This window comes from Talpa occidentalis, unplaced genomic scaffold, assembly GCF_014898055.3.
Source record: "Talpa occidentalis isolate TD23 unplaced genomic scaffold, MPIMG_talOcc4v2.1, whole genome shotgun sequence".
Taxonomy (NCBI): domain Eukaryota; kingdom Metazoa; phylum Chordata; class Mammalia; order Eulipotyphla; family Talpidae; genus Talpa; species Talpa occidentalis.
In genome coordinates this window covers 13314951-13329094 of record NW_026555331.1, presented here as the reverse complement: position 1 = coordinate 13329094, position 14144 = coordinate 13314951, and the positions used below count along the sequence as shown (strand labels likewise).

Here is a 14144-nt window from a genome sequence, read left to right as displayed (position 1 = left end):
AAAGCAGAGCAACATTACCTGCCTTCTTTCCCAGCCTAAGCCAAGACTTCTGTGTATCCATCCCTTCCTTATTCAATCCTTAAATCCTTATGGTGTAAGCAAATTTCAAAGTATCACTTGACTGGAGTATTTGGTAAATAGCCTCCTTGCTGGTAGAAAAAACTGTCCCCAAAGAAAGAATCTTAGAAACATCATTTAAGATACCTAGTTGGGTTGCAGAGATAGCATAGGTAAGTGCTTTACAGGATTGAGGAGTTAAGATACAGTTGAGCTTTAAGAAAATCACTCAGCTTTAAGAAAATCACTTTTTTTTTAAGAAAATCACTCAGCTTTAAGAAAATCACGCAGCTGTTGAGCGCTGGGTTGCGAAGCTGCCCGCAGCTTCTGCAGCGCCAGTTCGATCCCCGGCTGCTCCACAGCCACCGGAGGAGGGACCCGCATGGCGCGCAGACCTCTCCTGCCGCCCGCTGCTCCCCTCAGCAGTGTACTTCAGTCCTTCTGCCTGCTCTGCTCCCCGCTCTGGCTCTGGTGAATTCTCTTACCCTCCGCCCTTCTGACTGTACCCAGTGCTTGTATAAATAAATAAATAAATATTAAAAAAAAAAAAAAAAGAAAATCTCTCTAAAAGGAGGCGCAAATAGATACTGTAGAAGCAGCAAAATTAAACCTTCCAGTCACAGATTCCCTTGCGGCAAGGGATGAAGATTCACAAAGACCAGTTTTTTCAATCCAGGCTGTATTACTTTTTAGCACTCAATGAAACCAGAGATCTCAATTTCCTATTTTTTTTCTCACAAGTCACCCAGTGGTTGCAAATTCATCTTCAACAATTAGATCTGGAATTGTAGCGTTCAGTTTGGAAAGCAATCCCAGACAAAAGACAACATATTTTCAAGAAAGAGCACGGCATTTTCCTACCAATTACCGATAAATACCGAACTGAATTCTTAAGGAAATTAAATTGTCCGGGGACAACATTGTTTACCCTGCTCAGCGACCAATGAAGATGGGTCTATTTTTATCCTTTCACAAAACCTCAGTGCCATAAAGGAAACGCTGGTACTTAACAAATCCATTAAGGAATAAAACATAGTTGCTGCTGGTAAAATAAAAGTGACAAGCACATTTCTTCCGCAGAAGTTCTGAATTGAGTCTGTTCTCTCTCTAGCCTGACTGGAGGATCCTCGGAAAGAGGCGTTGGGACCCCGGAAGGTGTGGCTGCGGGAGCTCGGGGGTGCGGTGGGGGGGCAGTCCCTCCCGCTACACCCCACGCCCAGGGTTGGAGGGAGTAGCGCGCACAGGGTATGGTATTCGCATAGGGTACGGTATTCGGAGACCCTTTTCCTTGCTGGCTCTGACTTTTTTTTTTTTTTTTAATCCAACGCGACCATAGGCCTTTTAATCCAAGGACCAGGGTCCTTGGAAACTTTTTTGCGAACTGCAAAGGACTTTGGCACCAGCATGTCACCAGCGAGGGAATGCAGGTGCAGAGAGGAGTAAGGACTCGCCCAAACTCATAAACTACTGCAGAGCTAGCATTCAAACCCGGGTCGGTCAGGCGGTAAAAGCGCTCGCTAACCGCTCAGTTTTCTCCAGCGCTCAGGGAGGAGTAGCAGCGTCCACACACCAGCGCTCCCGGAAACTTGCAGGGACCCGACGCCGCCGCACATCGCTTCCCAAAGCGCCGAAGCGGCGCAGGAACCCAATCCTCTTAAGTGGAGCCCAAGAGCCGGGGCTGCAGCCCCAGCCTCAGGAAGCCCCCGAGTCCCCCTGGCCAGGCTCCCCCATCCCGATCCCAGCCCGCGCCGCGGACGCCCCCTCGGCTGGCTCGGCCCGGAGCCGGGCGGGGGAGGGGCCGGCGGGAAGGGGCCGGCGGCGGGCGCGCGCCCCGCCCGACTCACCTGTCACCGGGCAGCACCCGGGCGCCCGCGCAGGGCCGGCGTCGCGCGCCGAGTGGGCAGCGGGCGCCCACCCCTCCCTCTCCAAGGGGCACCCCGCGTGGCCCCAGCCCCGGATCGCGAGCGGGCGGGCCCCCGGCTTCCGCCCCTGCCGCCCGGCCGTCACATGACCACAGGGGCGGTGAACTGGGCGGGGCGTCACGTGACCGCTCGCCGGCGACGGCTGATGACGCAGGAGCCCGCGCTCGCCAGTTTCAGCGACAGGGAAGGGAGTTGAGGAAGGCGTTGGGGTCCGAGTGGGCGAGTCGGGGTGCGATCGGACGGCGCTCGGTCGGCAGCCAGGTGAGGCGCGAGCGGCGGGGCCGCGGGGAGGGCGGCGGGAGGGGGCGCCTCCCCGGAGGGCGCCCCGCGGGTGCCCCGAGCTGGGGTCTGGCGACCAGGTTTCAGGTCCTGGTTCTCTCCACGTCTCAGCCTTGAGGCTGGAGCAGATTGCTCCCCTCCCCTCCCCTCCCCTCCCGTCCCTCCCTCCCTCCCTCCTCTCCCCTCCCGTCCCCTCCCCTCCCTCCTCCTCTCCCCTCCCCGCGTCCTTCAGCCTGAGTGTGTGCGCAAAAGACCCATGCTTGACCCAAATCAGTCTGGTTTGAACTGACTTGGAAGGCAGGGCCTGGGGTAGGTCGTTCAGAGAAAGTGGCTGGACGTCCGTTTTCTTTTCTCTTTTGTCCATGGTTGTGAGCGAAGCGCAGGGCGCCAGTGTTTGGCACCTAGGGGAACCGAGGAGGGGTGGTTTGTGTCATTGTCACTCTCACCCGATCTTTGCCATCACCTGTTTTTTGGTGAGGAGCTGCTGTAAGTTGTGTAGAAGATGTCAGCGCTCTAGTTGAAGTAGTTCCGAGAATGGAGTGGCGGTTGTGATGAGTTTTATACGCGAGAGAGAGTGAGGATGAGGGAGGGAACACGCCAGCAATGGCTTGAGTGGAGAAGTCTTCATAAAGGAAGGTGGAATCTGGCATGTTGAAAAAAGGGGATACAGCTCTGGCCTAATTATACTGTATAGGCCCTGATGGATTTAAAGGGGGGTCAGCACAGAGTCCAGAAGTTGTTTGCTCTGTGCCTACAGAAAGGAGGGATCAGTGCAGAAGTGTATTTATTTTTCGGTTAACTAATAATTGGCTCTGCCCGCAGAGATACTTAGAGACCTGCTATGAGGTCTCAGTGTTGACATCCTAATGCTGGCGGGAGGGTATTAGGAAGTTGGGGAGGGCATATGGGAGGTGCTTAGGGCTTGAGGATGGAGGGTAGTGAGAATGGTGCCTTTAAAAAGGAGGCTCCAGAGAGCTGCCTTGTTCCCACTATCATGTGAAGGAAGACAGAGCAAGAACACTGGCGGTGATCCACAGGAAGAGGGACGTTGTCAGAAAGTGACCATGCTGGTGCCTTAATCTTGAACTCCCCAACCTCCAGAAACTGTGAGAAATAAGCTTCTGTTATTTCCAAGCTACTCAGTCTGGGGTATTTTGTTACAGCAACCCCAACGGACTAAGATAAAGCCAGTCAGGAGAAGCAAAATGACACGCTGGGGAAAAGCTCAGGAAATGCATAATGTTTTAAACTTTCTTGGAGACCATTGGTCCAGGGAACAGAAAAAAATCATTGTTACTTGGTATGGCTCTAGAGGATCCTGATAGAAGCCATGGTTTCAACCACCGCACCAGTGACATTTTGGGACAAATAATTCTTCACTGTGGGTGCTATCTTGTGAATTATGTACTTAGCTGTGCTTCATGGCAGAAACAGGATAAAGTGTGCACACTCCATCTCCATCCATTCTCCTTACTTCTTAGTCTGGGGTTCCTCCAGAATCCAAGAAGGACATTTCCCTCACCTCTCTGCAAAGGTAAAATTTCAGTGGAGTAATGTGAATTTTGCTTTCAAAGGATAAGGATAACCATCAAGTGGTAGTTTTGTTTATCCTGGATTGCAGTCATCATTATATACATTGTATCTTAGTTTGGGCTGCTATTAAAAAAGATCATGGACTAGGGCCTCCCCGGTGGCCCAGGGGTTGAGCGCAGGGTTGCGAAGCAGCCTCCGCGGCGTGGGTTCCAGCCCTGTCCACCGGGTGAGGGTCCCACATGCGTGCAGTCTTCTCCTGCCGCCTGCTGCTCCCCTCAGCAGTGTACTTCATCAGTCTGCCTGTTCTGCTCTCCCCTCTGGATCTGGTGGATTCTCTCACCCTCCCGCGCTTCTGACTGTACCCAGTGCTTGTGTAAATAAATAAATAAATCTTTAAAAAAAAAAAAAAAGATCATGGACTAGTAACCCAAACAACAGAAATTAATTTCTCAACAGTTTCGGAGACTGAAGTTGGAGATCAGCTGCTGGTGTGATTGAACGCTGATGAGGGCTCGCTTTCTGGTTTGCAGAAGGCAGTCTTCTTGCTGTGGCCACACATGGTGGAGAGAGTGAGGGAGCCCCGCTGTCCCTTCCTATCCTAGTAAGGAAACTCACCCCACCATGAGGGCGCCACCCCCTAATCTAATCTAAACCTGTTTCCCAAAGGCCCTTCACCAGTTATCATCTCACTGGGGTTTAAACATATGAATTAAGGGAGGGGGACACACAGTTATCTCAGCATTTTCCATACTTGTTGGATCCTAGGAATTATTTGGAGGGCTTCAAAATAATAGTTTCCTCAGAGCATCTGCTAGAGATGGATTCTGTAGGTCTGAAATGAATATCCATAAATCTGTATTTTTAGTAAGTATTTTCAAAGATTCTGGAGAGCAGACCAGTTTGAGAAAGCTACAAAATGCAATTTATCCTTACAATAGTGCTGTAAGAGAAATATGATTCTTTCCTTTTTACATGGGAACAGATTGAATGAAGACTGAGAGATTAGCAAAGAAGTTTATCAAGGGCCATACCTTTTTTAAGAGTGAATAGGATGGTGTCTGCAGGCATCTGGACAATGTCCATGTCTGTAGTACTATTCTAGAATGCTGCTCACAATGTGATAATGATGTAGTTGATGGTAATATTTCCTCTCATTTTCAAAACTGTATGTGCTAAACATTATTCTGAGTGTTTTATTAAATCTTTTAATCTTTTCAGTAATACTTGAGGTAGCACTGGGTATCCTCATTTTAAAGAAGGGAGAAGTGACCCTTGAGAGGTTGAATAATTTGCCTAAAATCATTGTTATTTAAGTGACACAATCGAGACTTTGATCTCATGTAGTCCTATTTATATTGTGATGTTGCCACCCTTATTTGCCTCCTGTTTCAAATTACAGTGCACTTGAAAATTATGCCTGTAAGAATGGAGCTGTCCTCTGCTGTAGTCACTAGGCATATATAGCTATTTAAATTTAAATTGATTAAATACAATTTAAAATTCAATTCCTCAATTACACCAACCACATCAGTGGTCACACTCTTTTGATTAGCAGTAATCACAACCAGTACTGTTATTCTTCACAATCATTACCGATCAATAGTCCTACAGGCCTAGTGGCTACTGTTTTGCACAGTGTAGTTTAGAGAACATTTCATGGTAGAAAGTTCTATTGGACAGTGCTGCTCTAGATAATTTAGACTTCCGCTAAAATCAAGATTGACTAGAAAACTGAATACTTGAGCCATATCATTTGATTCTTATAGGATAGTTGGTGTTAAAACAAATACACCCCCAAATCTAAATGGTTTTTCACATTCAAATTTTCAATTCTTTCAAGCATGGAGCATGATGTCTGGGTAGTTTTCCTCCGAACATTGATGTAGGATCCTATGCTCCTTCCCTGTAATGATTCTCTCTCTTTAGTTTATGCCTTCTAAGGTCACTGCTTGTCTGTTTCAAGCTGTCCAATGGGAACACATATGGAGCTACTGTGTGGTTTTTATGAGCCGTGCCTGGAAATGGGTCCTGTTTCCTTGCATTGAATTCACCCCTGTGGCCAGACCTGACTGCGAGGTTGTCTTAGTGTCTTGCTGAGAGTAAAGAGGAAATGGGTTTGCTGGACACTGAGCTGCATTTGCCACAAGTGTCCTATCCTGCACTTACCCTGAGGAATAATCTAAGCAGCTGTCCTAGGAGGCTACCCTGTGCATGTACCTAGGGTAGCACTGAGGCTGTTTTCCTGTATGGCTCCTGCTGGCTGGTACATGATGCTCTATGCAGCCTTGATCGCCATGGAAACCTTATTTTCCCAAGTTCTTGGTGTCTTTTATCTTGGGGAGAAAGAATTCTGTTAACTTTCACTTTTGTTTTGCATTTCTGAAGCTCATCGCCAAATGTGTATTTATAAGTATAATAATGGTGTATGGTGTAGAATACTAGCAAACCCTAAAGACTGCATGATTGTATTCTAATTTTCTCATCTGCTTGGTTTACCCCTTAATCTCTTTTTTTGATCCTGATTTTTATGAATTTATATTTTTCCCTCTTATGGCATATGTTTGTATTTATTTTGTGTAAGCTATCTCAACTTGTTTGATGTCATAAAGTAAATAAACACTCCTATTTTACTGAAATGCAATCATTCAAATCATTGTCAGAAGTTTTTCATTCATATTTGTAGTCATATTTTCTCTCATTTTCTTGATGTGAAATTATAATACCACAGAAAATCCTAGAAAATAACATGATGAGAACTGATATTCTGTCTCCTGAATTTTAACATCTGTGACAAATTGCCCATTTACTTAAGGTCTCAACTTTTAAGATAATTTTAAAAAATGGATAAAGCTGAAAATCCCATTTGACTACCCTAGACCCAACCAGGCCAAGTCTATCCTGCACTTAAGACCCTGTACATTATGCTCTAAAACATACTAAATAGTTGTTAACTGAATGGCTTGATCTGGAAATGAATTATATCATGTATGTTAGTAGTAGCCTAACACCTCAAACTAGTAACCAGCTTCTTAGACAGCTTCTGTGAGCCTTCTCATTTTGCTCCTTGTGTCTTTTTCATTGAGTCTAGTGATTGACATGGTATGATGGTCAATATCTATTTGTTGAATGAATGAATGAACCCAATTAACAAGGACAAATAATTGAGAAACTATTGTAGTAGTCCAGGTGTGAGAGGAGGGTGGTAACTGTGTCAGACACAGTTCCCCATAAAAGAAAGGACAGGAGGGTAGGTGCTTTTGCTAATAAAAAGTATACTGGGGGCCTCCCCTGGTGGCGCAGCAGTTGAGCGCTGGGCTGAGAAGCTGCCCGCAGCTTCTGCAGCACCGGTTCGATCCCCTGCTGCCGGGCAAAGGTCCCACATGGCACATGGCGAGCACACCTCTCCTGCCTCGCCCGCAGCTCCCCTCAGCAGTATATTTCGTCAGTCTGCCTGTTCTGTTCCCCTCTCTGGCTCTGGTGAATTCTCTCACCCTCCCGTGCTTCTGACTGTACCAGTGCTTGTATAAATCAATCAATCTTTTTTTTTTTTTTTAAAGATTTATTTATTTATTTATTTATACAAGCACTGGGTACAGTCAGAAGCGCAGGAGGGCGAGAGAATTCACCAGAGCCAGAGCGGGGAGCAGAGCAGGCAGACTGACAAAATACACTGCTGAGGGGAGGAGTGGGGGCAGCAGGAGAGGCTTGCGTGCCATGTGGGACCCTAACCCGGTGGCCGGGGATCGAACTGGCACAGCAGAGGCTGCAGGCAGCTTCGCAAACCAGCGCTCAGCCACTGTGCCACCGGGAAGGCCCAATAAATAAATCTTTAAAAAAATAAAATAAAAAAATGAAAGTGTACTGGGCGTAAGACCATGCTGAGATATTCCTTATCTTAAAGATGATAAACTTGAAGTGTGAGATGTTAAGCCATCTGCTCCAGGCCACTCAGCAACAGAGCTTGAATTTATATTATGTTTATACTATTCTAAACCCCCCCCCTTTTTTTTTCTTTGCTACCATTCAGCCTTCCCATCCATCACAGCCTGTGTAAATTCACTTCAGTTTTCTAGTTTCAGAGGATTCAACTTCAGGTGGTTTCTGAATTAAGTCAAGATGTCTTTGTAGGCAGCTTTACTTAAGAGGTCCAAAGCTTAGAGTGAGTGGTTGAAGATATAGATTAGGGAGTGATTAATGTGAAGGTAATAACTGAAACTGTTACAGTGGATGAGCTGCAAGAGGATAAGGGTTTATTGAGAAATCCTGCTTTTATTGAAACAGACTCTAGGATCTTGCCATGTCTCTAAATCTGTTAGAAAAGGACTATCCAAAAAGACTATCAGGAATAAGTATATTTTACAGCATATGTGTCAGAGAAGTTAAATCATGTTTTCAAAGTCCTCTCTTAGGAAACTGTTTTATTGGCACTCTTCATTTTCTTAAGAAACCCACTTTTGCTTTTAAAAACAGCGCTGTTGCTGAGTTCTTCAGAGAATCAAGGCATCTTCTGGAAGAGGCTATTCTCTTTCCTTTAACAACCGAAGACAGTTATCTTCCCCATTTGCTGAGTGTATAGGTGTTGGGTGGCCAGATAATAGCAGGATGCTTTGGTATTTTCTTAAGGGGTATAGATGGTAGATAATAGTGACAGTTATGGGCGATCAGATACATTCATATGGATGTTTGTAGCACTTTTATTCTCCTGTGCAGTTATTATTCTGACTCAAATCTTGTTTCATTGTGTTTGAAAACTTAGGTAATAATTTCAAGATGCCAGGGCGTTCCAGTTCAAATTCAGGTTCAACTGGTTTCATATCATTCAGCGGTGTAGAATCTGCTCTCTCCTCCTTGAGAAACTTCCAGTCCTGTATCAACTCTGGAATGGATACCGCTTCTAGTGTTGCTTTGGATCTTGTGGAAACTCAGAGTAAGTAATAATGAGAACTCACTTGTGTATCTGCTTTGAGGTAATCCTGGGTGGTGCATTGTTCTAGCAGGTTACTGCTCACCTTATAAGGAACCTTGGAACAGTCATTTATTCCCTATAGACATCTGTTTTCTCATCTTGTTCTACATACCACATAGGAATGTACTGAGTATGTAATGAGACTGACTTATTCACGTGCCTTCAAACAGTTCTATGCCACTTGAAACCACACTGGAAATGTATGGACTCAACCACAAAGGTTTCTGACCTCAGGGAGCATACAATCGAGAGTATGTGACATTTGCGAGCTGTACCATATAAAAATGGATTATGAAAATGTTAACCTTCAGTAATCTTTTTTACTACTATTCATTATCATCAACAATCCACAAAGTAAAATTTGTAAACATAATGACCATGATACCCTGATTAAGTAAAGTAATTGCTTTTGTTGTGAAAAGTTGTCAGTATAGAAGTCAACTTCTCTTAAAATTTGTGACTGGCCACATGCATGTTATTATTTTTTACAATTAATAGAAAGTTTGCTTTTATTTTTTTCCACGTTTTTATCCCTTATACCCCTTTGGCTTTTGCTGCTTCTCCCTTCACCTTAGCCTCAGAAATCTCACTTCATTTATTAGTGTCCACTAGTGTTAATGAGTATTTTGCTTTGTTGAATCATCTGCTATGTGAATGTCAGTATTTGTCTTTATCATTCTGTCTTGCTATACTACACATAATTCCCTGAACCATTTTGCTGTAAGTGGTAGCCTTTTCTCTTTCCTTATGGCTGAACAGTATTCCATTTGTGGATATACCACATCATCTTGATCCAGTCCTTTATCAGTGGGCATTTAGATTGTTTCTTACAATAATTTAACTGTATTTTGCTCATGCTTGGTTGTGCAATAGGCAGACTAAGCATATGCTGGGGTTCTGGCAAATGAAGGGCTCTACAAAAATGAGAAAAATTCACTTTGATGTACTTAACCATCATTTTTTGATCAGAAGCTCTAGAAGCACGTTATTTGCTTCCTTTGGATTAGAGTTGTTTTTATTTGACATTATATGGAGGTAGGGGACATGATCTTTTTGTTTTCTTTGTAAATCATAAGCTGTCAACAACTTCATTGTGATATACCTTGGTATGATTTGTTTAATATATCTGGTGTTTGAGTTTTATGGATTTATGAGTTTATAGTTTTGATCAAATTTGGAAAAGTTTATTGTTTTTTGTTTATTGTTTTTGTTTATTGCTTTTTCTATTTCTCTCTTCCCTTCTCCTTCTGGGAATCCAATTACATGTATATTAGACTGCTTCATAATATCCCTTAAGTCACTGAGACTTGGTTGTTTTTTCCCCCAATCTTCCATTGAGATATTTTCTCTGTGACTTCAGTTTGAATAGTTTCTGTTTGTCTCAAGTTTATTAGTCTTATCATCTGGAGTGTTTAATTTGCTGTTAAACCTATTCAGTGAATTTCTAATTTCAAATATTGTGTTTTCAGCTCTTGAAGACATAAAGAATTAAATGGAGTCTTATTCTGTCTTCCCTTTCTCTTTCCATTAGGTTCCTGTCTATATTTTTGAGTTTATGGGACATATTTATAATAGTTGTTTTAATATCTTTGCTTCTAATTCTATTATCTTTGTCTAATGTTGCTTCTTCACAAGGTCATTGAATGCGTTGTATTATTGAGTGTTTGGATTTTGTTGTTTTCCTTTAAAGAGTGTTGACATTTGTTTCGGCAGGCAACCAAGTAATTTGTGGATTAGACTGATCCTTTCTAGGCTTGTAAAACTTTGTTAGGGCAATCTAGTATAGCTATTGGTAGGGCTAATTTAGCCTTGTTACAAAACTTGGCTCTTCTAGAGTCTCTGTTGCTTGCTTAAAGGGTTCAGTGGAACAGTTTGACTCTGCTGGATGGAATTTAAGTGTCTTCCAATCCTGTGTGAATTTGGGGGATTGTTCACTCTGCGTTTCCCAGCAGTTAATCCTGAACACATTAGGTTTCAGCATCAGATTCAAGGAGAACGCTGTGCAGAAGCGTAGAGAGCTTTCTCTGCATCTTTCCCTCCCAGTGCTCTGCCCTAGCCTCCCTGAATTCCAGTGTCTCAATCCTGCAAGACTGCCCTGCTCTGCTTGGAAGAAGGAGGGCAATTGCAGGATTTACATCAGTTGCTTCTTTTTTTGCAGGGATTATAGTTCTTCTCTGCTGTTGTCACACTATATGCAAGCGAGTGTTTCATATATTTGCCCAGCTCTCTAGTTCATGGCAGGGGGGCCAGTTCCATTCCAGTTATTCATTCATGATGGGCATAAAAGTCACTCCTAATCTTCTTAATTGGTGACACTACAGCTCTTACCCCTGCCCACCCTGACCTGTAGTATCATTTTTGGTAAGGATGGATATTTGGCTTTGGTAGGTAACCCTGGATAACAGTCTTACGAAATCTCAAGCAGTGAGCTGGAACATAAATCTTCTGAGGAGGGGTCATGTCAGTTTTTTTCCGTATTTGCATTCAAGGTTCCCCAGTGTTTAAGCTATAGAGTTCTGGGATTATTTGTTTAATTTTTTAAAGTAAGAAATACATTTGGGTACAAACATGGCATGTTCTGTAATTTAAAAAGAAATGTAATGCCATTTCTTGAAAGTTCATGCTCTAAAGCAGGAGGTGGCCAGTTTTCTGTAAGGGACTGGAGAGCTTTGTGGGTCATACAATCTCTGTTGCCACTGCTGTGTGGCAGCTCTGTTGTTGTGGTGCAGTGGCTGTCAGGAGCAATCCCTAATGAATGGGCGTGGCTGTATTTTTTCTCTAAATCTCTCATTTTATCATTAGCAACAAATGCTGTTAGATCTTGTCTCTGAATCCAGCCATGGTTTGCCAGCCTCTTCCTTTAGGCTATAGATAGTTATTAGAGACTTGTTAAAGAAAGAATTATTTATTTAGGTTATTTTTACTTTGTAGCAAATAACTCAACTTTGCATTGTCATAGTTGGCTAAATGAAGGAAAAATTGAGCAAATTATATGAAGAAAAAATGAGCTAAAGAATTTTGATAGTCACCAGGAGCCTGCAGTAATTATGAACTCCATTTGATACACATTTTAACTGTGATCAGGAGTCAGAACAACAAGATAGTCAGCAGATACTTATGCAATAACTGTTCTGTGTATAATTCAGTGCTAGTCTTAAAGAGGACAAGTGTTACGTACTTCTTCCTTTCATAGACTTGACGATCTTAATGGAAAGACTAACACATACTAAAATACCAGGACAATGGGAAAAGATGTGAGGAGGCTGCAAATAAAATAACTACTGATCTCGTCGGAAGTCGTATAAGCTCTCAAACTCACAATGCTGAGCACCTATTTTTCAAAATTCAAATTTTTCTTTCAAGCTCTCATTATATTATTAGCAGCAAATACCATGAAGTGCTGTCTTTGAAGTGACAGTCCCACTTTTTTCATTTTCAAGAAAATGCCTGGCAGTTGCCCAAGTCTAAATAGCCATTAAAAAGTGTGATCCATGATAAAAACAGTCATTTAGTGTACAGCTCAAGCAATTTTACAGGGCTTTTCCTCGAGACAACTGTCATTCTTTGCTAAGCAGCAGAGGTGTTTTATGAATGCTTACTGTTTCATCATACTATATTAAAAAGATGTGTACTCAGTGATTGAGATTTAATAAATTGTACTGCTTCATCAAAGACATTCTTAAGTGGCGGCATTTGTGGTACCATGAGAACATGGAGGAGAAGAATATGATTATTGGTGTCTTTACAGTTGGTACCATCTACTTAAGGCATCAGCAGTTTTCCCAACAATTGATTGCTTTTTTTAAAAAAGATTTATTTATGCATACAAGAGCTGGGGTACAGGCCAGGGGTGTGGGGGCAGTGAGAGAATTCACCAGAGACAGAGTGGGGAACAGAACAGGCGGATTGACTGAAATACACTGCTGAGGGGAGAAGCGGGCGAGTCAGGAGAGGTCTGCTGTGCCATGTAGGTTGCTTCCTGGCCGGGGATCAAACTTGTGCTGCAGGGCCTCCCCGGTGGCGCAGCGGTTGAGCGCTGGGTTGCGAAGCTGCCCGCAGCCTCTGCAGCGCCGGTTTGATCCCCGGCTGCTCCCCGGCCACTGGAGGAGGGTCCCACATGGCCCGCAGACCTCTCCTGCGGCCCGCTGCTCCCCTCAGCAGTGTACTTCGTCAGTTTGCCTGCTCTGCTCCCTGCTCTGGCTCTGGTGAATTCTCTCACCCTCCCGCGCTTCTGACTGTACCCAGTGCATGTATAAACAAAAACCAAACAAACAAACAAATAAATAAATAAATAAACATGCCTCTATAAAAAAAAAAAAAAAAAAAAAAAAGAAAAAAAAAAAGAAACAAACTTGTGCTGCAGAGGCTGTGGATAGCTTCACAGTGCTTATCACACCCCACCAGGGAGGCCCCCAACAATTGCTTTATACTGTTATTACAAATGTTCAACACAGTAGAAAACTCAAACCAACAAACAAAAACTTAATAAAAACAAAAACCAAAGAAACGTTATTACAGTTGCTATGTGAATTGTTTTCCGCTTGTAAACCACTGGCAATGAAATTGGATTGGAATGTTCATGAGCAGGAGTGAGAGAACTTGTTACAGCAGTTTTAATGTGACATCGAATCAAGGACCCAGGGAGTATAAAAATACCTAGTATTTAAGGAAATTTGGAAGAAACTCAGCCTGTAACAAACAGTAAATGAAAAACTTGCAGGAGACAGAGCTGATCTCATTACTTAATTAGAAGGACTTAGAATCTCTCTGTAACTTGCTCGATGATTGGGAGTTTCTGAGGCCGTATCTGTAAAATAGGTTTAACTGTGCACACTTAATTTTAGGGTTGTTAGGAGTTAATAAAACTACTGTTTTTTTAATAGTTATCATAAATAGCCTAAAATTTATAGATTTAAGTAAATTAGTACAATTGTTAGTGCATTATTAAAGGCATACAGGGATCCCAAACTGTTAAGGGGTCAGATGCTCAAAAAGGGGGCCAGCCATCTGCTGCATAAAGGCAAAGGAAGCAGACTTTTAGTGTGAACGATCTTTAAAAGAATTAGTGTGAGTGTGCACAGAGAGAGGAGAAGTAAGGCTGTTCCTAATAAAACTATGAAAACTGCCTACCCCTTCGTGGGCAAATGCCCAGCCACACAGACTGGACCTAAAGTGGAGGTGCTGAGGCCTGAAGGCTTGCCACAAATTTAAGGTACCTTCTGGTGGGAAACCACAAGAAAGGGGTTAGGCAGGTCTCAGATTGTTGGACAGAAGGAAATACCACATCAAGATAACCTCTGACATGGTCTCTGCCAAGGACCATGATCAACTTCCCCACGTGCTTCTTCCAATTATCTCTATGTCACTCTATGTCTCTCCTCCATGTG

At 43.4% G+C, this 14144-nt stretch overlaps 2 protein-coding genes across 3 annotated transcripts in view; one reads left to right on the top strand and one right to left on the bottom strand.

Annotated features, from left to right (window-relative positions):
• Positions 1-1980, bottom strand: part of WASHC5 (WASH complex subunit 5) — a 50057-nt gene extending 48077 nt beyond the window's left edge. Inside the window, exon 1 of the mRNA XM_037501858.1 lies at positions 1902-1980. The gene's annotated coding sequence lies outside the window, so the exon portion shown is untranslated. The remainder of the gene's footprint in view (positions 1-1901) is intronic.
• A 154-nt stretch (positions 1981-2134) lies between these two features.
• Positions 2135-14144, top strand: part of NSMCE2 (NSE2 (MMS21) homolog, SMC5-SMC6 complex SUMO ligase) — a 204575-nt gene continuing 192565 nt past the window's right edge. Inside the window, exons 1-2 of one of the 2 annotated variants that reach the window (XM_037501844.2) lie at positions 2135-2240; positions 8548-8718. In XM_037501844.2, the coding sequence (XP_037357741.2) occupies positions 8562-8718 (157 nt within the window). In that variant the 5' untranslated portion in view covers positions 2135-2240; positions 8548-8561. Of the gene's footprint in view, positions 2241-2528; positions 3793-8547; positions 8719-14144 lie in introns of those variants that run through there. The other variant, XM_054691985.1, reaches the window with a different exon arrangement.